General features: G+C 38.6%; 1 protein-coding gene across 1 annotated transcript; it reads right to left on the minus strand.

The window, feature by feature from the left end:
- Positions 1-975: 975 nt before the first annotated feature.
- Positions 976-26,310, minus strand: SLC13A4 (solute carrier family 13 member 4). Its single transcript, XM_009952249.1, has 16 exons — positions 26,212-26,310; positions 20,051-20,179; positions 17,310-17,446; positions 16,597-16,778; positions 15,816-15,870; positions 14,128-14,167; positions 13,390-13,467; positions 11,695-11,885; positions 10,310-10,429; positions 7,388-7,489; positions 6,122-6,223; positions 4,919-5,016; positions 3,894-4,024; positions 2,921-3,082; positions 1,747-1,884; positions 976-1,113 (listed from the first exon to the last, which is right to left on the minus strand). Exons 1-16 carry the CDS (start codon positions 26,308-26,310, stop codon positions 976-978), a joined length of 1,902 nt encoding a protein of 633 aa, XP_009950551.1.
- Between the last annotated feature and the right edge of the window lie 588 nt (positions 26,311-26,898).

Consider the following 26,898-nt stretch of genomic DNA (forward strand, 5'->3'; position numbering starts at 1 on the left):
CTTCAGCCCTCTCCCTTCTTACTCATGGAGCAGCACTGAGTACCATCTTGGATGAGATTGTACTTTCTCTGTCAGGGAAATCATGACTGCGTAGCTATCTAAACAGCAGCCAAAGAGAGAGGAGAGCGATGGGTGTGTTGGCCTGGTAAGGTTTTGCTAGTCACAGCTTCCCCTGCTGAAAAAGCTCGTACTAAAGTACAGTGATAAGAAGGTATTGAAAAAAACTTTCTCTGTTTCTGAAGCTCTTCCTTCCAAAGCAGAGTTTGCAAGTACTGCAATATTGGAAACTTTATACTAGTGCTGTTGAAAAAAAGGCATTCTGCTTCTGAGGAGACTTCTCCTTCCTATCTGTTTGGTGGTTTGTATTATCCCTTTGAAGTGCTGTAGCTGGTAGCTGTGTTTCTGTCCAGGCCACATCAGTTAGGTGGGAAAGTGTTTTTTTTGCGACACAGTGATGAGTCACCGCAAAAGAAGAATAAGAATTTGCCTTTAAAAGAAGTAGGCTTATAAAACTCTGGGTTTGGGAATAAGACTCAGCCTTCATTCACTGTAGTAGTCAATGGTTGGACTGAATATCCTACTACTGAGTACACCAGTGTATGTATACTTGTCTTCTGTCATTGAAGTCCTATATTCCCTGTTTTACAAGTTCTATGTAATTGTTCTAGGGCATGAAAAAGCCATAGGTGAGAATTTGGAGGACAGGGTTTTTTCAGAGTTATGGAATCACAGGGAAAAAAAAAAACAATAGAGCAAAGCTAATCTCTCCTTTTAACTCATGCTGATTTTCAGAATTGAAAAGCTTACACAGAAGATCTCCCTGTGGATTTTCTTCATGGTTTTGCTATGGATCGTGGTTCTATGTATACACATTTTCTCCTTTCTTTCATATGTGCAATGCAGGTTTAATATTTTGTCCCAACTCACTTTGGTCTTGCTTTTTTTTTTTTTTTTCTTTTTTGTTTTCATTGGAGATTATGTTTGGCTAGTGATATTGCTGACTGCTGCCCATTCTGGAAAAGTATTCAGCTGGAAGAGTCTAATTCCCCAAGTGTTGATTGCCACCGTGACAACAACAAGGCCAATCAGATTTACACCGAGGCCAGCTTTCACCTGCAAAAGCAAAATGCATCAGAGCACCATCAATGTCAACTTGATCCAAAACAATTAACGTGGAAAAAAGAAGGCAGTAGGGTGTATGTATGTATGTATACTGACTTATATAGTGTCGTAAATTATGGACACTGATCTCTAGAGCCAAAAAAAGCATAACTGTTATGTATCAGGGTGTACATTGTGGGAGAGTATTAAGGAGTGATAGTCAGAGGCTGATGCAGCTCACTGGAAAACTGCTCAGTTTGTCACTTGAAGTTCTCAATCACATAATCAGAATGGGGACTTATACCACACATAGCAGGGTGACAACTGCATGGAGCTGTGATAAATCAAATTTCTCGTGCTCTCCTGTGCTTGTCTTAACAGGTTTGTTTGATACTTCTTTAGACCATTGCATTCATAAAAAATAAATATGAGAAATGTGCGTATTCTACAGCAGATGTGTGGATGTTCTTAACCTGACAGCTTGGTCACTTAACAGCAGTGAAGATCAATATGACTTCGTATTAGCACTAATATCATTGTTTATTATTATTATTGTTGTTGTTGTTATTATTGGCTGCTGGATGTGGGGACAAGGTGTTGAAGTTGCATATAGCATGAGAGGATATACCAGATCTCAAGACTCACCATATCTTTGATCTGGCAGTGCCCATAACTGAAGACAATGGCATTTGGAGGATTACCCACTGGAAGCATCACCGCAAATGAGATACACATGGTGACAGGAATCAGAGTGTATAAAGGGTTGATAAGCAGGGTTTCTGACTGGAAGGAGAGAAGGACAGAGGTGTTTCACTGAGCCAATAAAAACCACTGCTCACAATTAGGATGAAAGGACCCTCTCTGCTTTATGTGAAGATAAGATTCTGTGAATCTCACCTCCCTAGTTTCTAAACTTAAATGTGGAAGTCTTTTTTGTTTGGGTGGGGGTTTTTTAGTAGAGTAGGTAGAGTAGTGCTATAATTTGGAGCTGGTCACGCTCCAGCATTTTCTATTGAGATGTTACACACTGAAGGATGGTGGAGATTGCTACTATTAGGCTGCCTTTGTCTTAGCTCTTTCTCCCACTTGTTCTCCATGTCAATCTGTGTTGTGTCTTCTGGATCTTAACATTGACTGCCACTTCAGTCTTCATCCAACAGAAGTCACAATAGGCCAACATGAAGAACTTAGTTCTTTTAGTTGCTGACAATATTGAGACCATTATGTAAAGTCCTTCTGAATGGTGGTTAAGAAAACTAGTTGTCTGTGGTCCAGACTCGTATGGCAAGAAGACAGTGATGATGGAATGTTCTTTACAGTGATCTAAAGAGTTGTTCTTCCACTGCAGCCTTCAGTGGTGGTGAAATTTAGCATTTTCGTTTGCATTGCCATGGCCTAGTTTTATGTCAGAGGGAAAGGGAAGGGTATTCATAAGGCTAACTTCATTTTGCAGAGGGAAGTGTCTCCAGGTTACTTGTACAGTCAAAAAAGGGAGACTGCCTTAATATGGCAGTTCAGACTACTAGAAGTAGATTGATGCTCTAAATTTCTCTTCAGGAGAGTCTCTTTCTGAATGGGACAGAGGTAAGTTTGAACTCATAAGCCATACACATAATTGCTTATTTTCTTCTGCCCATACCTTCATAGTACCTCAGAGCTGTTCACATAATGTACTTTGGGACAATCCCGTAAAATTGCTGTAATAGGGAAACATGACCTGCATTCTGCTTCACATTATGTAAAATAAAAGAGATAAGACAGTTTTCTGTAACTGCTATTCTAATATAGAATGACAGACTGAAATGTTGCTTTTACTCACCATGCTGCATAAAATAGGCAGAAAGATGGTTATGGTTGCCGGATTACTAACAAACTCTGTTACCAGGGACACCAAAATGCAGGCTAGCAGAGTTACAGCCCAGTAGGGAAGGCTGCTCAGGGAGAGCATTTGGCGTCCAATCCATGTAGAGAGGCCAGAGGTCTAGGGAAAGGACGGAAGTGCAGGAAATACTAAATACTTCCTATGCTTGTAAAACAGATTCTTCTCTTTGGGGCAGTTTGCACCAGAGAATCCCACCAACAAATAAACAAAGTTTAGATCAGTGTTTTCTGCATTTCCTTTTGTTCAGTAAAATGGATTTCACTGTAGTGCCTAATAAATAGTTGTCCATAGTAACAAAGAGTTACGTTTGACAGTTGCTAACATTAAAAAGGCACCAAGGCTGATCTTCCCTCTTTCTTCAGCATGTGAACTGGAGTATTGTAAATTGATGATGAAGGATTGCACGATCTGGGTAGAATTCATTGAGATTAAAATACACAAATTTAGTTGTCTTCATATAGGAGTCTATAGGAGAGCTAGATGTGTATTAATGAATTATACTTAGTAGATACAGTCAGTAGAGCCTAGAGCATGATTTTTTCCAGTCAGCGCTAAAAGCTTGACTCAGTTGCCTAGAGAGGCAGCTGGGATGTTCCCTCTCTGTCTGGTTAGCTGCTAGTTGAGAAAGTGTGAGGTCTCCCTCAGACCCTGTGTCATGTCTGCCAGTGCCTTGCAGGAATATCTAGATATTCTAAAACATCTGAAATGGTGGATGCTTACACAATTGACTTGAGCCCTAACTATCTTTTTGTTAGCTAGATAGCTGTCCATTGAGCGCAGGGAGTAGGACTAGGTGATGTGGAAACTTGAAAGTATCCACATTGTAAATCCAAACTGGGGAGCATACAAAGGGATGAAAGGGCAGGTTTATAATTTTTTTAGGAAGGAGGATAAAAGTCTAAATCTGTACCTTGCATCCAGCTGCTAAGGCATAACCTCCTCCAACCAACACTACAATCTCCCAGGGCATGGTCTTCTGGAAGTCCTTCCAGGTAATGATGGGATCCAGTGTGTTAACATCTGTTGACTTTTCACCATCTCCTATATCAAAATAAAGTAAGTGTGTAATCAGTATTACATTGGCCTTTTTGCAAAGATCTTCACATTTTTCACACTAGTAGGATTAATATAACATCTGTGGGAGTTATCTTAGAACTATGTGTGAGAGAGGTGAAGACGAAGCACGTAGCCTATTTCACTGGTTAGCTCAGCCTCAGGAAGTGCAACATAGTAATTCCAAATGTCTTGACTTCCCCTTGGCTGCTCTGTTGATGTGAGTAGTTTTAAACCCCTGTGTTTCATTCTATAACTTTTTGAGGCTCTGTAGTGTATACGCATGTGCAATTTCTCTGTACACCACAAAGATGGAGTTACAATGGGATTACTTTCTCAAAGAAGGGCATTTTTCTCTCTCCAGTAGGCCATGAAGCTTGATAAAGTGCATTTATGCCCCTAGGTTTTATCTGAGGACATTATTTTTTCAGATGCGTGAGTATTTTCTTGAAGTAGGAGTCAGAGAGTGTAATTTTTCCTAAATGCTGCTTAATATATGGCAGTATGAAAAATAAACATACCTATGTACATTTGTAATCCCTACATAAGACTCTATGCTGGCAATTCTGTTTTCATACAGAACTGCTGAAAGCCTGGCATAGCAAACTGATTAATAGCACTGCGTGCCACCCAAACGTGAATGTGAATTAACGATCATTATTATTATGAAGAACACTGTGAGAGAAGCATTGCACAAAATTGGAACTTTGTCTGACATTTACTTTTACGTTTATTTTATGACATTGTAGGTGATTTACTGGAGCTTATTTTCAGCTAATTTTGAAAACATCTGCATTATAGTTCTCTATATGGAATTCCATCTGAACCTTTCCTAAAACTCAGTCCTGAATTTTAATGACTTTCTTGCTGCATCCTCCTCACCTTTTTCCCTGTTTCCAAAACATGGCTTTTTTGCTGGAATCAGGAAAAGGAGAAAACCAAGAAATACAGAGACAGTGGCATCAGTCCGGTAACCTTTCCTAGGAAAGAAACAGTGGGGTTATCATAAAAACACACTAACAGAAATATTTCCAAACAAGGTACATGGCTCCAAGCAAATTGTTGCAGGTGAAGTTGTACTTCCACAACTGAAGTCTTACTAACAGCCAACTAGAAAAATACGTCTACATATCAAGGATACAAATTGGATTTTTTTCCCATTTATTAAACTGACTCCTGTAGACAAATTCAATCACAGCTCAACAATTTTTAACATTCCAGTGGAAAAAAAAGAAATCCCTTTTGGTTTACAAATCTATTAACTTGGATATACAGAAAAATAGTGTGTTTACTAGAAGCAAGAAACAGTAAACACATTCTGGGGAAAAGCCAAACCCAAGTGATCCTTTCGAAATTAACTGTAGATTGATTTTAAATTAAATGTTTAAAACTAATTCTGAAAAACTATTTTGAGGAGTGCCCAACTCCAGAGATCCTCAGGAAATTGTATTATTAGAAATTGTTTTTCTGTCAAAATTAGGACGAAAAATTAAAATAATTTTATGCAGTAGAAACGTAAAGAAAATTTAAGTTCAAAACACTTATTCTTTGATATGCATTGTGTTATAGTTACTTTTAATATAATTTGTTTCAACATTTTTTAAAATAAAAGAAAAATTATTTGCTTCAGACACTATTCTGTGTAATATTTAATTGAAATGGACATTTTCTTGATAAAAATTATATTCAGAAAAATACACTTTTTGTCAAAATTATTATTTCAAAGTAAAATTGAAAAAACCCCAAAAATCTAATTTGATTTGCAATCTATTTCAGTGACATCTTCTCTATTAATGCACTAAAATGTTTTAACTTCAGAATCTCACCCTCTATTTTTTTACATTTGAAATATGTTTATGTTACTTTCTCTACTTAATTCACTCTGCTTTCTGAGAAAGAATTTGGTTTGCTACCATGTGAACAGATGTAGCTTAAAAAGCAAAAATCCTAATTTTTGAAGAAAGACTTAATTTTTCACTGCCTTGTTAAGAATGGCTGATGATATTTGAAGGCTGAAAATTATTGCAGAAAGTTGGAAGGAGCAAGGCCATATTCCTGTGCAGTTCTTTAGGGAATTTCACTTACTTCTCAAAAAAAGATGACCATCCTGGTACAAAGCCAGGCTCACGAGTAAACCAAAGCAAGGTCATCAGAATGAAGAAAAACGCAGTCACCATCTCAGGATAGCTAGAAATAAAAGCAAAACAAACAAACAAAAAAAGCAAGGAATTAAATCCAAGGTCTGTCTGCAAACTCAAGATCAAGTTCCAGAAGAAGTGAGAAAGTAGAAATTGGTTCCAAAAAAAGGATAAAAAACATACGGAAAATAGAAAGGAATATTAGGTTGAATGCAAGAATTCTACATTTGGCTTCCAGCTGTGAACCATTTAAATCCAGTAAAAAATAGGCTAAAAATATCCATCTGTATTTGCAATTCAATCATTTATGGGCAAGATTCGAAGGAAAATATTTATAAATGCTTGTTTTGTATTTGCATTATTATCTGATTAAATGTGTTAGCAAGGTAAAATTCATGTTACTATTCCACTGTAAACACTCTCTATTGCATTTGTTAAGAGTGTAGAAAGCCTAAGAGCAAATGACAATGTAAATAGCACAGATATTTTACACACATGGAATAAATAAATGGTGACTTGAGGATACTGAGTTTTAATTTAGGATAGATTTAAATTAAATGGTTTCATATTTAGGCACAGTCTGAACAACAGTCTAGATTCAGAGTCGATCGTATTCAGCAAGTTCATCTGTCGACATTTCAGCTGAAAAACTCAAAAATGTTTTGGGAAGAATGAATTTTACGAGGTATCATCCCTTTTGAAATATGAATATCTTACAAAATAATCTTTTCAAGAGACATTTCTTACCACCATGAATAAAGATTATGGGCAACTGGGAGGGCCGGACAACTCATGGCGTGGAGGTTGCTGCAAAGCCTTTGCTAACAGTGAACTTCTATCCACCAGAATAAGTATGTGCCTGAATTGGGAAGTGGGATCCTTTAATAATTTAGTTCAAAGGTAGAGACGAATCTTGACTCAATGACCTTTGGACACTGGTATATGACCTTTGGACACTGGTATAAACCGGGACCTTCCCTTTTATTTCATTTTTCTTTAGAAATAAATAAATGAGTAAATAAATGCATGCTTGTAACAAAGTCTTTGCTTTTAGTTCATATTTACATTTAGTTCTACTCCTATCCTGGAAAGGAGGAGAAAAAACTGACACTTTAAGAATAATGTACATGAGCCATAGGCAACATGGAGGGTGATATGAGAGGATGGTCCCGCCTAGAGAAGCAAATTCCTGAGGAAGGCAGGTCTGCTTTACCTAACATTTCCCAGTTTCTTATATTCTTCGTGAATTCTTCTCTCTGACATTTCTTCCCGTTTGGTCTTCTTCTTCTTGCTCACAGAACAGGTCTCTCTAAAACTGGGGGGAGACAGCACAGTAAAATTAGACAAGGGCATCAAGTGGAAAAAAAAAAGTCATCAAAATTAACAGCAATGAGGCAAACTGACAATTCCAGTTGCCAGGGGCTGTTGGGAGAACATGTGACTGGGGCAAGGTCTGACGGCAATGGAAAGGGAAATTACTGCATGTGATCTTTGCATAATCTAGTTTCCAGATCTTCTGAGAGTCAATGCCAGACATAGTAGGAAGGTCCCCAGAGCATTCTAACTAATACTGGCTGGTGTCACTGAGACATCTTGAGCTGTGGCTCGGCTCCCTTTGTGCAGGTTTCCTCAAACAGCTGCTGGTGGCTGGATTTTTCTGGTGCCAGAAACCTCTGAAGGGTATACCTTATTTCTATCATCACATGGAAAGACTGTGACAGAGGCCAGCTATCAATAGATTTTTTTAATGGAGGATCTGTATGCTTTCCAGTTGGATAAGGGGTATCCAACACATATGGAGCCCAGTCTAGCTTCTGAGCCTGGGTTTGACTTGAATATTCAGGACTCACTGTAAGTAATGGTGGAAAGCTGTGCTCAGGATCCCAATAGCTTTCACGATCTGTCTGCTTCTACTAACTGTTTCTAATCCAGGCACAATCAGTGTAGCAAGGCAATTAACCTAGTGTTTTTTCATGGTGAAAAATGCCTGTGCTTCTGCCAAGAACATACAAGCACATGCGCATTCCATAGCTGAATACGTTTAAACCTGCTATACATTTATATGAGAATTAGGTGAAGTCCTTAGTTTATTCAGATTGTCCTCATACTATAAAAAACCCCCTAGATGTTCCTAACTGAAATTAAGTTACTTGCAAGCTCACTTTAACCTTTTCCTTTTATTCATTCCAGTAGCATCGCTTTGCTGTGCTGTGAGCCACAGAACTCTGCTTTTGTGCTCCAGCTGTACCCTCTGTCACACAGAGGTGTGTGGGGTGGGTTGAGAAACCTCGGCAACTAAGCCTGTCTAAAATAGGCTGCAGCAGCAGGGACTTCAGTGACTGAAGTACCATGGGAGCACAATGGCCTGCTTTTATAGTTCCTGCTATTTTATTATCTCATTTGGTATCCCAGTAGAGATCCATGCCATAGCACTGGCCAAACCACGGACTATGATCTCTCTCCATGTGTCTGGTTAAGGCCAGGTTCTCAAAGGAAATTGCAATAGCTCAAGATGCTGGAAGGCCCTGTCTAGTTAATGAAAAGTCTTAAACAGGCTTTTCGTTTCACTTGTAAATGGGCATCTACATGACACTTGTTTTTAGCATCCTTAGCACTGTCCTGCACCTATAAGTCCTTGCAAACCTTTCTGTTAGACTCCAGGAAAATCCACCAGCAGTAATGCAGCTGCTGGAAGAGAAGAGCTATATGGTTTATGACGGCCAGTTCTATGGTAATGGTTTTACTCTTAGCTTTGCTTTACTGGCAAAAATCATTTGGCGGGTCCATTATCCTTCCCCTTTGACCTAAAAAGTAAGTCTGACGTATTGTTCCAACTGGGCCAAGTAAGAACAGATTGATGACGGTGGGCTTCCTAGAAAAAGAACATTAACATTAGGGGAATTCAGTAAACATTTACGCACAGACATTCGGCAGCTGTTTCAACATGTTTTAAGTGTTTCTAGGTTTAGGAGGATGTGAAGGCAGAGTATTGTAGCCAAGCTCCTAACATGGTATGTTCTTTAATGAACTGCAGTGAACAGGAGGCAGAGATTAAGGAGGCTTGGAATAAACCAGTACTTCTCAAAAAGTCGATAATGCTTCAGTCTCTGGTATTATTTAGAACAGCATTAATCAGCATGAGGTCTTGGATGCAATGTGGAATTTCAATTATATTTAAAAAAAAAAATAAAGTAATTGAGGGTCATGTTAGGGCCTGTTTCCTCTCAAGATTAAAAAAAATAAATAAAAGGACTTAGTTTAGCCTTTTAATTTGGAACTACAAGGCTCAGGAGACGGACTGAGAGGACATGAAGCTATTCACCTCTAAATTACCTCTTCAAATCTAGTCAAGGTCAGCAGCAAGCAGAAGTCATTATCATTTTATTCATTGTCTTAGGTGAAATAAATTAGCCATGTCAGTTCAGCTTGCTTTTAAGAGTAAACTAAATCAAATTAGGGCCACTTTAATTCTGAGTAAATGTGTCTGCACCACAATGTAATGCAGATTAACTAATCCACTCTAAATGCACACATTTAGTCAATTTTCATCAACTTTGCTGAGTGCCTCTGCAAAGAGAATACATGGGACAAATGAACTAGGAGACTGAGCCTTGTTCTTATTTTGGGGCTAAGGGACTTACTGGTACCAAAATGTATCCATCTCTTAGGCTGTGAGTCCTTTCCACTTTAAAGAGAAATATATATGGAGTCTATTTACCTTTAATTTTAACTGGTCTTACGTTAATTACATTGAGCTGGAGGCAGATCTGGAAAGTAACTTGTTCACTTGCAGTTGTTTTTCTGTGCACCTTTTAAGCTGTACTTTTCCGAAAGTACTTTTGACAAGATTTTTGGTCCATAGTGGGATCCTCATGGTCATGAGAGTCAAAAATTAGTTGAATGCATAGTAAGGATTTCCATCAGCAGTACCTAGGCACTTCACTCTCAAGCAGCCATACCATATACTGCTGTCTATGCAGCACAGCTAAGCAATAAGATTTCCTCCAGTAATTGTTCCGGCAAGAAGAAGTTGTCCCTTAGTTTTTATCATTTGCAACTGGAAACATCTTTATGAGACATGTTCTAGAGGAGCCACAGATGCCCTGCTTTCATAATCTATGCATCTTGAACTCACTTGCAACCCAAGAACAGCCAATGCATCCAGAACCAAGTCAGGACCAACATGATGAGGGAAATGGGGAAACTGAACAAAAACCAGGTTCCAAAATTCACCACTTCAGCATTTGGATAGTGGCTGAAAAGGGAAAAAAGAATGCACAACAAGTTAGAACAGTAAAAGGACAGGCACCTCCAATATGCATAGATGCACACAAATATGTCAGTATATGTATTTGTCATAGCATGATAGAAAAATTGCAGCAGCATGCATTAGCGACAACTGCATTACCTGTGCATAGTGTAACCAGTTGCCAAAGAACATCAATCATCGACCACACCTGACCATCAGACGAGCCATATAGCACTTCACACTTTTAAGACCAGATGGTCTGGATTGCCTAGCCAGCTTTAAAAACCCTTAGAGTTACCAGGCATGAAAACCTGGCCCTACCTGTAGTTTTTGTTAAAGCTCTTTTCAGTATCAGCAGACTTAATGATTTCACCCAGAATCTCTTTGTATGTCTTATCATGAACCATACAAAGAATGACTATAGTCTGCTGGGCTCTTAACAAAGATGTCTGATAGGTGTATTTGATGGAACTGTCATAACAGTAAGATCTTTGGGAGTTCTGTAAAATACAAATCCTTGGGTTAAGGTTGGCTTCTGAAATTAGTTTTCTAGCTACCACCATTTCAGAGAGATAAATGAAGGATACTATGGCAGCAATGGCAGCAGTAGATGATCAGAATCAGATTTGAGCTTGGATGCATATCTCTGCATGAGAAGTACTTCTGACAGAGGTAACAATCATGTCTTTGAGAGCCCTGGGCATATATGATAAAGGAAATACTTAGCTGATCAGAGAGGTGCTTCCCATCTTCTCTGAAGCAAAGGTGTAAGGCCACATTTCTAAGTTTATTTTTGCACTACAACTTGAGCAGCCTAAGTACCACTAATGATGCCTCTAGGTTCACCGTAAGAAGTTGTTCTCTAAGAACCCATAGAACAACTTGAAGCTGATTTTATAACATTTTTTCTTTTGCGAGTATTTATTTTTGTATCCTTTGCTGTATCTTCATTACTTTAGTGTTTACTTTTCCAGAGTGTCTGCTGCCTTCATAATAATCAGTTTTTAAAATCAAAAGAAGAAACTTAAATGTTACCACATGCTGAGGAATTTTTATTTTGCACGGGAGAAAGACATGGATATGTATTAACTTAAGCTCCCCCTTTCAGTCATTAACCATTAGTAATAATATTAGAGTAGAGAAGGAAACAAAATTGCCTTCAGAGAGACTGTCTTACAAGGATTCCTTGAGGTAGTAAATAACCCATGGGGAAAGCCACAGATATGATAATGACCCAACCACCATTCTCACACAATCACAGTATCACTTACTTGTTGAAGTGCTCTAAGAATATGAGGCTAGTGGAGGTCCCTATGATGGTTGTCAGTCCTCCAATCGTTGCAGCATAGGAGATACTCAGTGAGAGACATTTACAAACCATGTGGTCATGTCTGGTCTGATACCGGTACTTAGTGCTCAGGCCCAGTTCTGAGGGCTTAGGAGGCAGGACCAGTATCTGAGCCTGTGAGGGGATATATTCACCAAAAAAAGGAGGTGATCAGAACAGAAGCCCAACTTGCTTTAATGCCATGGTGATACTGGTCCCAGAGAAACAACAGGTTTGTGTAAGAGGAGGCAGTTTTTTCTTCACAGGAATTAACCGGGATCAGAACTAGAAGCCTGTCCAGGGGCCTGAAATTGCCTGGTCTGTGGCAGAAATGTAGGACAAATAGTAATCAGACTTGTGGCTGTGGTTTGGGCCAGCTCTAGTTCTGACTGGAATCTCAGCAGGATACCGAAAGCCTTTGTGGGCTGCAGGAGTGGGATGCCAGCACTGCAGCAGTAGGAATTCATAATCCTCAAGGCTTATGAGCAGCCACCAGACAAATCCTTGGTGGACTTTTTGCACAGACACTGGCTCGGGGCCTCTAATTAGGAATGGAGTTCTAGGGGTCTCAGAAACAGCATCAAAAAGGCTGGGCAACATGGATAAGGAAGAAAAAGCTCAGGAAAATATTTCTCCATAAGAAGCTTTCTTAGCAGTGACGTGAAAGTCTCCATGTTGGTAAATCAAGTTCTTGTACTGGAAAAAAAGGTACAGTATTTTAAGGCACTTCACATGCAACCTAAGGCTGAGTTTAGGATCAGGAAAAAGGCAGCAAGTAGTTCAGACAGATTTGTTAAAATTATTAATATGGATTTGGGGTTATGTAGTAAAATCAATCATGCTATAGGTTCGTCATAATTGTGAGAGTACTTGACTAAAATCCCTGTAGCTTAAAAGTGAAGTGAATATATTAGATGCAAAATAACCACTGAGTGTGTGTGGGAAATGGGTATAAGAGGAAATTAAGTATCAGGAGCAGCACATTAGCCTTTTTTGGAAACATACACTCAGATTCTTTTGAACTGTGAATGCAAATTCATGTTGATTTTAGCCTAATCTTTCCTGGACATCAGTTTATGCCATTAAGATATTTCGCAATTGTAGTCCACAGAGCAATTACTTCTTGGATCCACTCAGAAGAAGTAGAAATACTGGAATGAAGTGATGTAATAGAGGATTTTGGGGGTGCATATTTGGCAAGACAAAAAGGAGGTGGATACTGACTACCTAATGAACTGGCTGAACAGTTCAATGGTTCATGCCTGCTGCTGGTTTAGTTCTGAGTAGGATTTTGTGTGTCAGGGAGTGTTGTTTTTGAGTTGGGCTATTTTCCAAGGAGGCTTTGCAGAAATAAAGTGGGTAGGACAGCTAAATAAGAAGGGAAACTTGTGATCACATTACTGAATGTAAAGGTAAATGAATTGTACTAGCCATTGGAGGAGGGTCTTCTGAACATACCTGTGCTGGGGGCATCTAAATGAGAGCAAGAACTAGCACAGGGCCAAGCCACAACTGCTGTAAGATGTTGGAGAAGGATTCCATGTAACACAGCTTACAAGGAACAAATATGAAATATTTGGGAGCAGGTGATGTTCAAGTCTGCCTTTTCCCTCACCCCCCAGGTCTAACAGCTCCTTACCTGAGGTAGGTGCTGCCCATTGCTCTTAGAATTCATCGGTCCAATAGGGTTGGCTATCATGTGCACACCATTCATACTCTGTAGGGAGGTAAATGCCTTTGGATTAGCCTTTCTTCTGTTCCTATGGGCACTCAGATTAGAATTTATGATGCTTTGTAAAGGTCATGTAGTGATAGTGGGCTTTTGAAAAAAAAAAAAACAAAACCAAACCACTAAAATTACAGCTGTAAACTCTACACTGGAAAAAAAAATATGATTAAAAAAAAAAAATCTGATTTTATTTTAAAGTTATCTTAAAAATCAGATTGTAAGTTTAGGTCTTCTTACTCTGCAGTGTAGGAGAAACTAACAGGTCCCTTGCTAGAGGCTGTGACTTTGTGATATGTGTAGGTTGTTCTAATAACTGAGGTGTCTCAGCTGCAGAAGCTGGCAATACCTGGACAATAAAAGATCATGCCTGAACTTGCTAGAAACTGTATGAAATTGTTAGCTTACTGACTGGATCTCAGGATATCCAGCAACAAGTACCACAAAGTTGTTGCCCAACTTGATTTGTGCAAGCAGGCTGATAGGTTAAATACAAAGCAGGACATTCTGCAATACGTATTCTCTGCCAACAACCACTGCTTCTTTAAAATAAAGGAAACAGCATTTTGTTACAGAGCTGTATGGACTCTGCCCTGATGGTTCCTGCATTAGAAGACAGTGTAGCTCAGAAGATACTACCTATGACAATACCTTTGAGTGCATCAAGGAGCTGAAGTCAGTAGTAGTAGCACTAAAAACAAAGAAAGGAAAATATACTTTAAAAATGCCTGTTCACCCTGCTCCCTCAAAAGGCACACATCATGGGTAGGAGGGTCAACATCTGCAGGAGAACTAGTGCCTACTGAAATGGTGAAGAATACCATTTATTAATAGCTCTTATGTGATGTCTTGGCTAGATACATAAGACTCATCATTGTTTTTCACAGCTCTGTCTCTAGCTGTATAGCAATGGGGTTCTACTTTCATGCAAGAAAAAATATGTATTCTAGGTAGTATACACCCCATTCTAGGAATGGACTCCATTCACAGTGGAGTGAATCACCAGGCAATCTAGTGCTACCACTGTCTTGTTTTACTCAAGTTCTTCCTCTGCCAACCTCTCCAATGCTGTTTCTGAGCACCTACCCGTACCACATTAAAGCCTTCACTAAAATCTGTCCTGTGTGGCATGTGGATTGTGCAAACAATCCACTGAACTTTTACTTTGAAATTGAAAACAGATTTAATTCAGGAAGATGTGCTACTTTTCCCACCAAATTTCAAACTCTTTTTCAAGTAATACTATTTTAATAATCATTCTGTTATGAAATATCCCACACATACTATTCAATAGGGCTTAAAGGGATTAATGGCACAATGCCAAACTGAAAATCTGATTCTATTCTGCACAGAAAATATGGCTGGGAAAAAATGAGATAACAGAGGGAATATTGGAGAACCCATTAGTCTTCAGAGTAATGAGAAAACTATTTAGATCTTGAAAGTTAACTTAAAGTCATCCACATGTACAATTTGAATAATAATGTTTGTTTTAAAGTAAATTTTTAAAGGTGTAAATAGAACTAATTTCTATTTTATTTTGAACATTTGTGCACAATATAGAAGGAGCTCAAGAAGGAACTGTGCAATTTATTGTCATGCCTTGTAAGAAGATGCTTCTCAGGATTTAGCCTGTTTTAAGACAATAATGTTGTGTGTTCTCCTGTGTATCTTGAACTGCTGGTTAATTTGGTAATTTCACAAAGAAATTAGTCTTTTGTTCAATTTGCCCTTTTGACCTTACTAGATTTTACCCCAGATAGAGACCTTGTTGAAACTGTTTCAAACTTCTGAAGAACTTTGTCTATATTAAAAGAAGAAATTAAAATTTTTTGGGGTGAGGAGGGTTGTTTTTTGTTGGTTGCCCCTCCCCATGCCCCTCCCCCACCCCGCTCTCATCTCTCCCTTGAATGCTCTTGACACTTCAGTTTTTTCCTCAGGAATCCTCTGTAAGTGCCTTCCCTCTGGATATGTCCTGTGGGCACACCATACTCCGTCACCGTTCCTTCAGGGGAACAGAAATAAAAATCTGTGGACAACACTGTCTTATACAGCACAAACACAGACTTCAAAAGAAGATCTTTCAAACCCTGAGAAACATTTCCCTTCTCACTAAAATGGCCATAGTGTTAAAAAATAAATTAATACTCTGAAGCTTTAGTGAGATCCAGACCATGACATTAATCCCATTTCTCATATAAGCCTTCCTTGTCAGTCACGTCTCAAACATTCATTTGTAAGCTTCTGCTTGCCCTTCCTGGCTCTACTCCTGGGTTCATCTCATTGCAACCTTTGTAGGGCTCAAATCTCCAGTCGTGATGGACAGGGTTCATTCTTACTCCTCATTGATGAAGATAAGCTCCAGCGAAGGCTGGCCATGCTTTTCGCTGAGACCTGCAACGAAGCAAGAGAAAGCAGCCTTTAGAGTAAGAACTGAGCTGAGCCCCTGGGCCACATCACTGAACCTGGAGAAGGTACTACAAAGAAAAGCTTGTCCAAACTGTCTCAGGTACTCTGTGACCCTTATGCGGCATTTTGTTGTGTTGTATTGTCCTGATCACATTCCTCTGGCAATTAAAAGACTATCATATCTACATGTAATAGGCAAGGTTAGATTATATTTTAGCCTGGAACCTGTGAATTGAAAGAAAAGAGATTATTTTCTTCCTAAATCCTTTCTTTCTGGGAAGGAATGAACAAAACAAACCTTAGAGCTCTTATCTGACCTGGACAGCCTGGAAGGGCAGGGGTAGAATGGGCAAGCATGGGATTGTCACAGAGCACACTTTTGGGTCTCTTCTATATTTCTCTGATTTTCTTCTCAGAGGTTCGCTTCTAACGCTGTAAAATCCTGTGGCCTAAGAGTTTATGATTCAGAAACTCCAGTACATGTCCTAATAGTTCAACATTAATAGTTTCCCAACTCCAATTCTCCCAACACATCTTAAAACTTTCTTTTATTGTTTGAAAAAAATGTTAGAGCACAAAAAGAAAGAGAACAGACCAGCGTCTTCGGCAATACAAGTCAGCTCTGACCTCGATAGAAATTGAATGAAGAGTATGAACAGGTCTGATCACTGATAAACAAACAAGAAAAGAATAGCCAATATTGACAAATACCTATTGGCTTGTTTTCTTCAGTAATGGTGCTGCCTGCAGGACTGATGACCTCATGCTCCTCTTCAGCATTCACTAGCTCCTGGAGCACTGCCTCCACAATTGGCATCACCATGGCTGTGGTGGATGTGTTGGAAAGCCACATGGAGAGCACCGTGGTGCAACACATAAAGCAAAGAAGTAACCTGGAGTACAAGACAGGGAAATCTTCTTGAGGCACCTTCAGAAATATTAAAGGCCTCCTTGCCTAACATTTTTGTTAGTCAATTGATAACTACACGGGATCTTTTTCTTTTTCTGGGTGCCAAAATATCACACTGTGAGCAGATGAAATGCTGTGTTGTGCTGAGAACTGTCATAAGACAATGTATCATTGAAAACCATTTGCTCCCCCATGTGGGAATCAGCATGTGATGTGAGAAAGAGCAATTTTCAGCATATCCAGGCTTTAAGCATCCTTTTGTGTTTGTTAAACAACAGGCAAAGAAGGAACAGAGAGACTAAAATCAGTATTAGTAAAAAATAAAAAGCAAAGGGACAACATGCCAAGAAGGTGAGAAAATTTGTAAGCTTTAAAAACCTGAAAGGAAAGGTGGGCAGGAAAAGGAGCCTAAACCAAGCTAGCTTTTGCCCGTGAATGGGAAAGTCGGAGTTATTTGCTATTTCAAGCTGCTGCTGTCATCCTCAGACTACCCCAAAGTCAAAGGTTCACTCACATGCCTGGCTTCGCTCCAGCCATCATGACCATGCGCAGGGCAATTCGCTTGTGAAGATTCCACTTTTCTACAGAAGCTGCCACACAAATCACGCCCATGAGGAGCAAAGTTGTGTTCTTGAAATATTCAGCAGCCACCTGCATTAAGGGCAAGGGGAAAACAGTCAGCTAAAAAAGCAGTAACTACTCTACACGGAGAACATGCTGAATGAGAAGAAATATGCTATTGTGGATTTTTCCCCCCCAGCGAAAGAATGACAGGGAGCTGAAGAAAATGAAGAATTCATAAGTCAAAATGTTCACTTTAATCTCTTTCGTGTCGTGTTTACAAATAACAAGGCTCTATACAAACTTGTTAGTAGGTTTCTCAGCTTTGAAGAGATCAAGAGAAATTTCACTTCTTTGAGCAGGATGTTCACTGCCTGCCGTTAATCATACTTTGCTAAGCCCAGACTGAAACAGCCACAGACAAATCTCTGCAATGAAGACAACTTATTCACGTGCTTCATCTGCTTTTTCATTCTGGATATGTTGTTGTCAATCTTTGTATTTCTCATGTGTTGTTCAACTGTTGGGCAAAATGTGATATCCCTAGAACCTACAGCTTCAGAAAGAAGTCCTTTTGAACTTGCTCTCTGAATGCAATAAGGAAAGATTGAGATATTTCTGTAATGATCCACAAACCCCGTGCCAGAACTTTTTACTATGGAAATCCATCTCCATTGTATCAGAAAAACAGGGCAAAGTTTCAAAAAAGAGAACTTCAATTTAAAGGTGATGAGGAAAAATCATCAGCTGGCTACAGAAAAAAATTCAGAGACCACCCATGGTCCTCTAAAGCAGCATTCTTGAATGTGGACCTTGCTAAGAAATTAGATGTTCTGTGAAGTGGCTGCAAAAATAAGAAATGAAGCAAACCAGAACATTCTCTCTCTCTCTCTCTCATGTGAGAGCAAGAAAAATAGGAGAAAATGAAAGTGACAAATAGATGCTTAGACTCTAGCTAAATTTTTCACGTTGTTCTGATGCAATCTTTCACAAGATGTTGCTGGAATATTTTTCCAAAACCATCATTTCTTCAGTTTAAAAGTATTCCTCTAACCAAATGTAGGTGCAAGAATTTTAAAACAATTAAAAGCAGTAAAAGCAGGATTTTTTTCCGTTGTCCTCAGTTATACTGACATTTCTCCGTAAAAGTGCAAGAATGACTCTACTGTTATTTTGTGAAAGCTGCAGCAAGGTAAGTATTTAATTATATTTATTTAACAAATCCCCATGGTGACCTAAATAGACTTGGCCATCATAGTTGTGTGCAAAAACTTTTTAAATATCACTTTTTTGGCTTTCTTCCACTGGTCTCTTTCTCATTAACTTTCTTTATGTTCCTGCTACCTTGTTAAAAAAAGATCTTGAACTGAATGAAAGGAATCCATCAAGCCAGCAGCACAAAGAGTCTGTTGTTTTCCTTTATTCTTTTCACAGTCATTTTGGAGAAACAAGTGAATACTAATATTGCTATTAATACACACGTACAGATGTATGACACACTGGCTCATGTTCTTAAGACCCTGTGAGTCATTTTCAGCTTAAACTGCTAGACAAGAGCCCTGGGTTTCTTTGGCACTCCAGAACAACAAACTGGAAATATTGCAGCAGCAGCAGAGTTGTTTATTTTAAAATACAGGGGTTTATTTCTGTTCCTAAAGCAAATAATACATTCTCTGCAATAGTCTCAGCGTCATTTAATTTGGTATTACATTGAGTCTCTGTTAGGCTGCCCTTAAATTTTCCTTCTCCAATATGCTGCAGAATTTTGTAATGAAAATATGTAACTACTTTACCTTTATGTTAGGAAAAGAATCCTGAAAAATTAACTGTGTTAGTATGGAAATGTATCTGATTATATTACACAGTTGTTACACCATTGGGAGGAATAAGACAAGTCATAAAACTCTTGGTTAATGCTTCATCCATTTGTGGGTACGACCAGTACTAGATTGTGTTAGAAATTAAACAATTTTATTGTTGCTATATATTCTTCTGTGTTCGTATCTGTATTCTAGTCCTTGTAAATCAAGTGTAATGCCCCCGCATCCCCCAAAAAAAGAGAGAAAAAAAAGTAGGGGGAGAAAAGCTGCAGATGAGATGAAATTAATTCTTGATATATCATGAAAGAAAGTAACACTAAGAAAAAACCCTCAAGTAAGCGAATACAGAACTGATCATGGAGACTTTTTTGTATGGCTACGCCTTTGCCTTAGAATGCATGGCTACAAGGCAGCTGTAAGGTTACAGCTTGGAAAAAGGACTAGACATTCACCTGGATAACAAAATTATCTAGTCTTATACAGTAAATGGTAACTGTTTGTAGAACATGTAGCCTTTTGCCTTATACATCTCCTATGATAAATATAATTTGAAGGAAACTTCACAGTTTATCCCATAACTGCTGTTTACAGGCCTTTGGAGGAGGGGAAAGGCAGGATCCTTTGATGCAATGGGTTTTGGGAATTGTTGAGATGCAGTGGCTGACAGGATGGACACACCTCTTGGCTAATATAGCCTTTCCTATATCTATCTTCAGTAGAAAAAAGAACTGGTCAGCCTGAGTTACACATTACAAGTTGTACGCTTCTTCCCCCCTTACCTCTTAGTCTTGGTAGTCCACCCAAATTAGTTTTATTCAGATAATTAACTGAGAGTAAGAATATTAAATGATAAAAACGTTCACATTGGTCTGACCTCACTGGACTTCATGACTCCAAAAAGTGGGTATAGGAAAGCAGGAACTAAGGCTGCTGCACCAAGAGGTACCGCTTCAGAGACCCAGTATACAGCTGTCACGATCAGCACGTAGGCACATGAGGCTTCCTGCAGGGAGAAAGCACAGAGGTCATGTGTTACTGCCTGATCACCTGCTGCGGAAGCCTTGTGAACACATTCACAGGACTCAGCAGATGATGGGTGTGTGGACTTAAAAAAATCAACAAGGACTGCATAAGGACCTCCTAAGGTGCAGCTGTTTGGACGTGAAATCTAGGCTACCATCTGAAAGGCCAGTTCCTGATGCTAATGAAAGGGTTTGCGCATAAGATAGGGCAAAACATTGGGATAAACATTTATCAGCAAAATAATGTTTTCAAGTGCATTTACAGATTTGTTTGATTTCCACAATCCAATATTTACCAAACGATCAACCATGACTTCTCTGATTGGGTCTGCGGAGCTGGTATTTCTACACAGCTTTCTCTCCAATATTGGACAAGAACAGGAACCTGTAGTTTTCGGAATCAGATAAGAACATCCACACTTGCCATTGCATTGATAAAACTACATTGGGGCTCTTTTGGGAAATACTCTGAAAGGTAATTTTTTTAAACAGTGTGCAAACCTACATTTTTTGTCAGTTGATTTTCTTTTCTCAGGTAATTTCTACAGACCCTTGGAAGAAGACCACGGATGTGAAGGGCTTAGAGGCAGCAGTTTAACAGAGTCAATCCAAGTTTGCTGCTGTCCAAGGTTCTGGTAGAGGAAGACACAACAACATCATCCTGAGCTTTCATGGAGAGCTGTATATGATGGAGAAGGGTGCTAGTTGCTGAGTAGTTTTACAGGAAAACACAGCTAGTCCATGGAAGTCTTCTGGTCCATTTTTTAGATAGATATGTCTTTATTTATGGCATTCGGTGCAAAGTCTTTAGGCTCAGTTTGATATGCTTAGAAACCTGGGGAAAATTTCTGCTGATAATTACAGAAATTACCCTCAGCAAAAAGTTTTTCCTTTCCTTTTCTCAAATTTGAAGCCAGCTCCTCTACTGGGTCTAACTGGTAGTTCTATGGAAGCTAGTAGGTCTGCACTGATTTACATCAGCTATAAATCTACCTGTCCTTCATTATTCACTGGATGTTCCGTGTGAACTTACTGAGCAGTATGGATTCACAGCTCACAACGGCTATTGTTCAGAAAATTCACTGTTCACAGATGCTATTTGAGTGTGTTAAAATATAATTTCCTTACTTTTGTTTCCTGACTGGGTGACCCTCAAATTAAGCAACTTTCAAGAAGTCACACAAGCAATTCCCACAGATCCTTATGCAAATCAGTAAGCATGTATTACACTTCATTTTTTTCAACCAGTTTTGTGAACAGGGTGGTAAAGTCTAAAGTAAGACTAGGGGATGTAGGTTCAATATTTAAATGCCTGTTTACACATGTCCTTTTTACATTACCCTTAGCAAAGAGCCACAATGAGCTGCTCCTCTTTTTTAGTACAGTTTATAGTAGTCACAGGCAGAACACAGCTCAGAGGAAGAGTTAAGATAGATTGCTATGTGTCATTTCCCTTATTTGCTTAAAAATTGCAGCCAAGCTTACTCAGAAGCTTGGGTTAAATTAGCTGCCAGACCTTGCTCTGACTCCTAATTCAGAAAAGTGTAACGTTAAAGAGTTCTGATTCAAGTGAGCAGGTCTACAAAAATAACTGAAATAAGGTCATCAGGAAAAATAATTTCCTTGAATCAGATAAACTCCAATTACTTTAGAGACTATAAAGAGTATCTGAAAGGCTATTGGAGAAATTTAGCTCTGGATTGTTCCTTTATGGATGGACAAGCACTCTGAACCACACAAAAATGTGCATATTTGTTTATCTTCCTTAACTATTACAGAAGAGCAGTTTAGGTTTTAAGCTCTCCAGTTTCACTAGTGCTCTATGACTAGGTCCTTCAGCAAAATATTACAGTAAAATATTGTATTGCAGCTGTAGCTTCATTGCCACCAAGAAAAAAGTTATAAGAGAGGCTAGAGAAGGTTGGCTTGGAATGGATGAGATCAGAGAGGTTTTTTAATATTTACGGATTATGAGGCTGCATTTTATAAAATGGAATTGCTATGTTGTTTGAAACTCCAAATACTGGTGTTCAGTTTGTAACAACTTTGAGTGATCACTTGGTAAAAAAACAAACAAATAATTTTGACTTAGAAATCAAAATAATTTAAAAATTGAGATGATAAGCATTAAAGATTTTTAGTAATCTCTACTAGGGGGACAAAACTATTTTAGATGAGTGTCATGGAGCTGATGGATTGGCTCATAAACATTAGCCAGCTTGCTGCTCAGTCACCTTTAAATACATTATACTTCACGGTTAATATTCCACAAAGAGCAGAGCATAGGGTCGTTTTCGTGACCTAGTGACTATTTAACACAATTTTTATTCTTTAACTCATTAGTTTCTGCTACGACATTTGCATGGGCTCTGTATGACATCCAGCAGTTGTCCTAGGAGAAAAATGCCTGTTAATGAAAAAACATTGATTTTTACTTCAAAGCAGTGCAGATGTAAAATCCAAGAGATCTATTTTTCCAAAATTCATAAAATTAATTCCATTCTAACTTGATTCCAAACTATTTTCTTACTCCAAAAGCATACTTTTCTTTAATTTCTTTGAGCATAGATTGTTATTTTTTGTTGCTCTTCTGTGTGTAGCAATAAAGTAGACTGATAACAGAAATGGAATAGGACAAGGGGAAGTTGCGTCTCTATCAAAACCTAGCTGAGATGGGCACTGAGGCTTCATGTTTCCCATACAATAGACTGTAATCTGTTTACAAACAAAACTAAAATAAAGCACACTTTTAAATGGTATAAAACTGAGTAACAAGTACTAAGAAAGCCAAGTTTGATAATCTCCACTAAAAACTTAATCAGCTTGTCTAGCAACTTCCTTTTCAATTTTCTCAGCACTTTGAACCAGCTCATTTCCAAGAGAAACCATATTAATCTCTTCAATTTAATTGAACTGAATTTATATATTTAATTAATGGATACCAGAGCTACTAAGTACTGGACTGAAGTGGTGGCTGTATAATTTTCACTGTTTCACCCTTCTCACTTCTTGTTGTATAGCTGAAAATTACTGTTAAACCCACTTCAGGGCTTGAAGCAGGGAATAGGAAAACATGTGATGTTTGGAGGGACTACCACCTATCTTCAGTCAGTCCCTTAGGGGAAAAGAAAAGAGGAGTTGAAAGGAAGCCATGGCTAAAAATTCCCCAATAAGGGTCATGCATTAAACTTTTGAAATTAAAACATCTGAGGATCTTAGAGTGTCTAAAAGAAGAATGACCTTGTGTTGGAGATATTTCCACTTAAGGATGTGCATTGTATATCTTGCATGCAGGCACCTGGTTAAGCTGTGCAAAGAAGAGGTAGTCTAGCCACTGGACTCCTGTCTTGGAGATGATGGGGTCACACTATAATTCTCTCTGTTCAGCTCATGTAAATAAAAACATAGGTGAATGAAATTGTGCCATCTGTGGCTGTTCAGAGCATTTTCTGTGCTTTAGGGTCTGTTCTGCTGATTTGGAATGTTAAGCTGTCAACATCATCAATGCTGCAGGTGTCATAACGTCCAGCAACTATTGCTGACTTTTGAGGAGTCTTCTATGTGTCCTTGACTGGGTTCAGTGTGGCCAAAGGATCAGTGGTCATAGGAGACCCTGCCCACAACTGACAGAATTCATGTGGTATGCTTTATGGTATCACTGGTGATATGAAAAAAGTGGATAAAGATGAAAAAAAAAGTGGCAAAAATACTCCCATGTTACTGTTAACAATGAATGAAATAAGGGCAGACTGAAAAAGACCCACAGTTTATAAAGTACACAATGTTTTTTCCTGTGTGTGTCATGACCTGAAAGGCACTTATGTTTGTCCCAAACCTTCTGTAGAAGTCATAGTTCAGATGTAAACTTTCGAAAGGGAAGAATTAGTACATTTTCTCAGGTTTATATTTTACCCAACCATTTATTACAACAAAATATAGAAAACAAGCTGTGGACATTATTCCCATAAGTCATATCTACAAAAAGTTCTGAGTCCTCGTGCTCCCTTTGATCGCTCTTGCCAATACACATGTAATACTCGTTTGACATTTCCAGAGTTGTCCTGGAAAGAAGCTGCGTCATCAAAGAAGCTGCAAGCTGATTCCCTGCAGAAATGCAAATGTAAACCACCTGGTAATTCTGATCTCTATAAGAAAGACAGAAAACTAATATAATTGTCTGATAAATGAAAATATAAGTAAGTCAGCAGGCAACAAATTTTATCTTTAGATTTAAGAAGTAATCATAGTCAATGGGTTGTATCAAAGTAAATACTACACTAAACCACTTGAATAGTGTATTGTCAAGTGAGTTTATTTGGTGTAGATGTTTTCTTAATAGCATCATAAACATTTGTCCAACTCTGGGTCCAATTCACGGCTAAACTTTACCATCTGTGGTCATTCATGTGTATATAAAGTATATAAAGTGGATGTAAAACATCATCTGATGGCTTTTCATGTCACTTTGCAGTAAAGCAACACCATGAGGTGCAAAGTAATAGCGCAGAGGAGTTTGTACTCTATAATAGCAATTCTTGCAACAATTCTGTCAGTGAACTTCTGTTTCGGCACCCATGTGGTGTTATTACAGTTCCCTTGGTTATTAAAGAGTTTCCTTATTGCATCCTGTGCCTCTGAATCCGGGAGCAAACATGAGTGACGAATTTTAGTTCAGTGAATCCATGTTTCCTAGGAGAGGTTCTCAAGGGACATAGAGCATGCTGCAGTTACAGTGATATATGGGCATGTTAGGGTGTATCTGTTCTTATATCACCCTTCCAGTGACATTGGGGGAGATTAAACCCTTTTTTTAAACAAGCCTTTGTGAAATACTGTGCCCTACTATTCTCTGAAGAGCATGACTGTCTGTCATTCATCCCATATCTCAAGAGAGAAGAGATGGAAAACTGCTATGAGGACAGCTGAGATATACATTGAAGTTCAGAGCAGGAAAACTCATTCAAAGTGCAACATACAGTTCAGCGGAGTAGGAGCATTTCCTTTCTATGAATTCTGCTTTTCTTTCCAAATGAAATACTACAGTTTTACTTTTGAAAACTGCTCCAAAAAATCCTTTGAAGTTCTATTTGATAAAGTAGTAGTATTCACAAATCTTCTGGTATTAGAAGGAAGAATTAATCTTTAGCAGGGTAGAGGAAGGAATGGAAATTGCTGCACCACTTGGCCAGATTTATGTCTAAGGACTATGGAAGTGTCAGCTGCAGAATTTTTTAATGCATTGCAAATTTTGATAAGTTAAATATCACCATCTCCATAAGGTAGGAAAACATTGTTATTTTGTGATTTACAGCTTCAGAGACGTGCATAGAGAGGAATTAACCACATGGCCCAGGGTGCTCACTTGCTCCAAAAGAGTGTCAGGAATGCAGCTACATTCACTCCTATTGAGCACAGACTATTCCCTCCTTTGTATAGTTGTCTCTAAGCCATCATTTATTAGCCACTGTCAGAACTGCAATGTTACAGTAGAGGTACCTACACCTGCTTAAGAGTAGTCAATGCCATGTATGGACCTACATGTCTGTCACTGAGTCCTAGCTCCTGCCTCACTTGAATTGCTATCCTATAAACTCACACTAAATGGAAAGTCCTTCCATGCATATTTATTCCTAAAAAGTAAAGACACTAAAAGTATTCCTTTCAAAGACCTCTCCTTAAAGAAAATTTTATGGCTATGTTTGTACTCTTCCCTCTTCCACACACATGTTATTGTAGAAAAAGAAGAGAGACAATATTTCTGCTTAAAAGTAGTGGTTTACTAGATTCACCTGCTTCTTCAGCTCTGCTTGTGACATGACTCAAGGTACCTCTAGTTCTTACTGTGATGACTTCTCAGTGACCTTACCAGTCCTTCAAATTTTAGTCCTTGATTTTTCTAAGAGCTAATCTTATTTAGGTCTTTGCCTTTCTTTTTGCACACTGCAGACTTACCCAGCATGACTACCTACTGCACTCAGAGGCTTTGTTTAAAAGAAAATGAAAATGTACTTACACTGCTGGGGTACAAGAGTGGCAGAGGAAGCAGCAGAAGTGGAATGAGAACAACGAGCAAGAGATTTCTGGACCGGAGTATCTCCTTCATCATTGCCATACTCTTCTACTTTGTGGTGGCTTTCTTCTCCTTGGGTTTCTTCTCTGGTGCCTCAGATACTCCAACTTCCACTGCACCTTTTTGCTTTACCTGTGCTTGGATTTCCACAAAAGGTCCCTCACTGCCTCATTTCCTATCCCCACCCAGTCACCTAAAATAGCTGTCAATTTATTTATTCTTCAATCTGTTGCTTTGAAAAGATTTTTCAATTAAAAAGACATTCAGTTTATGTAGGGCTCACCAGCACATCCAAATTATTATCACATCATAACATGCAGAGGTTTGCAAGCTGGAGCATAGTGATCTTTTGACAATTTTTTTTTTTTAATTTAGAATCACAGATGTAGCTGTGTTGCATCCTTATCTCCATGTTTTGGAAAGTTTTTTTCTTCCGTCATCTAGCAATGTAACTCCTGTTTTCATAAACAGGGCGAGAGATATTTCAGGCTGCTGCTTTCCCTCCTTTGATAGTCTGAATGTCTCAAATACAGGTTTCTTTTCTGCTGGAAAATTATTAAAGCAAACAATTCATTGTTCAGTGCACAGAAGCAAATCTGCAGGTATTAATTAAAAAAAAAAAAAAAAAGG

The sequence above is a fragment of the Leptosomus discolor genome, chromosome 1 (genome assembly GCF_034619465.1).
Source record: "Leptosomus discolor isolate bLepDis1 chromosome 1, bLepDis1.hap2, whole genome shotgun sequence".
Lineage (NCBI taxonomy): Eukaryota > Metazoa > Chordata > Aves > Leptosomiformes > Leptosomidae > Leptosomus > Leptosomus discolor.

What these genes read in the sequence shown, in the direction of transcription:
- SLC13A4 (XM_009952249.1), bottom strand. Translation starts at nt 26,310, where the DNA reads ATGGCAATGATGAAGGAGATACTCCGGTCCAGAAATCTCTTGCTCGTT. An exon ending in TGGCTGTTCTTGGGTTGCAA is followed by an intron (nt 7,490 to 10,309) that starts GTGAGTTCAAGA and finishes GTCTCCCCCCAG; the next exon opens with TTTTAGAGAGACCTGTTCTG. An exon ending in AAGAAACTGGGAAATGTTAG is followed by an intron (nt 6,224 to 7,387) that starts GTAAAGCAGACC and finishes TTTTATTTCTAG; the next exon opens with CTATCCTGAGATGGTGACTG.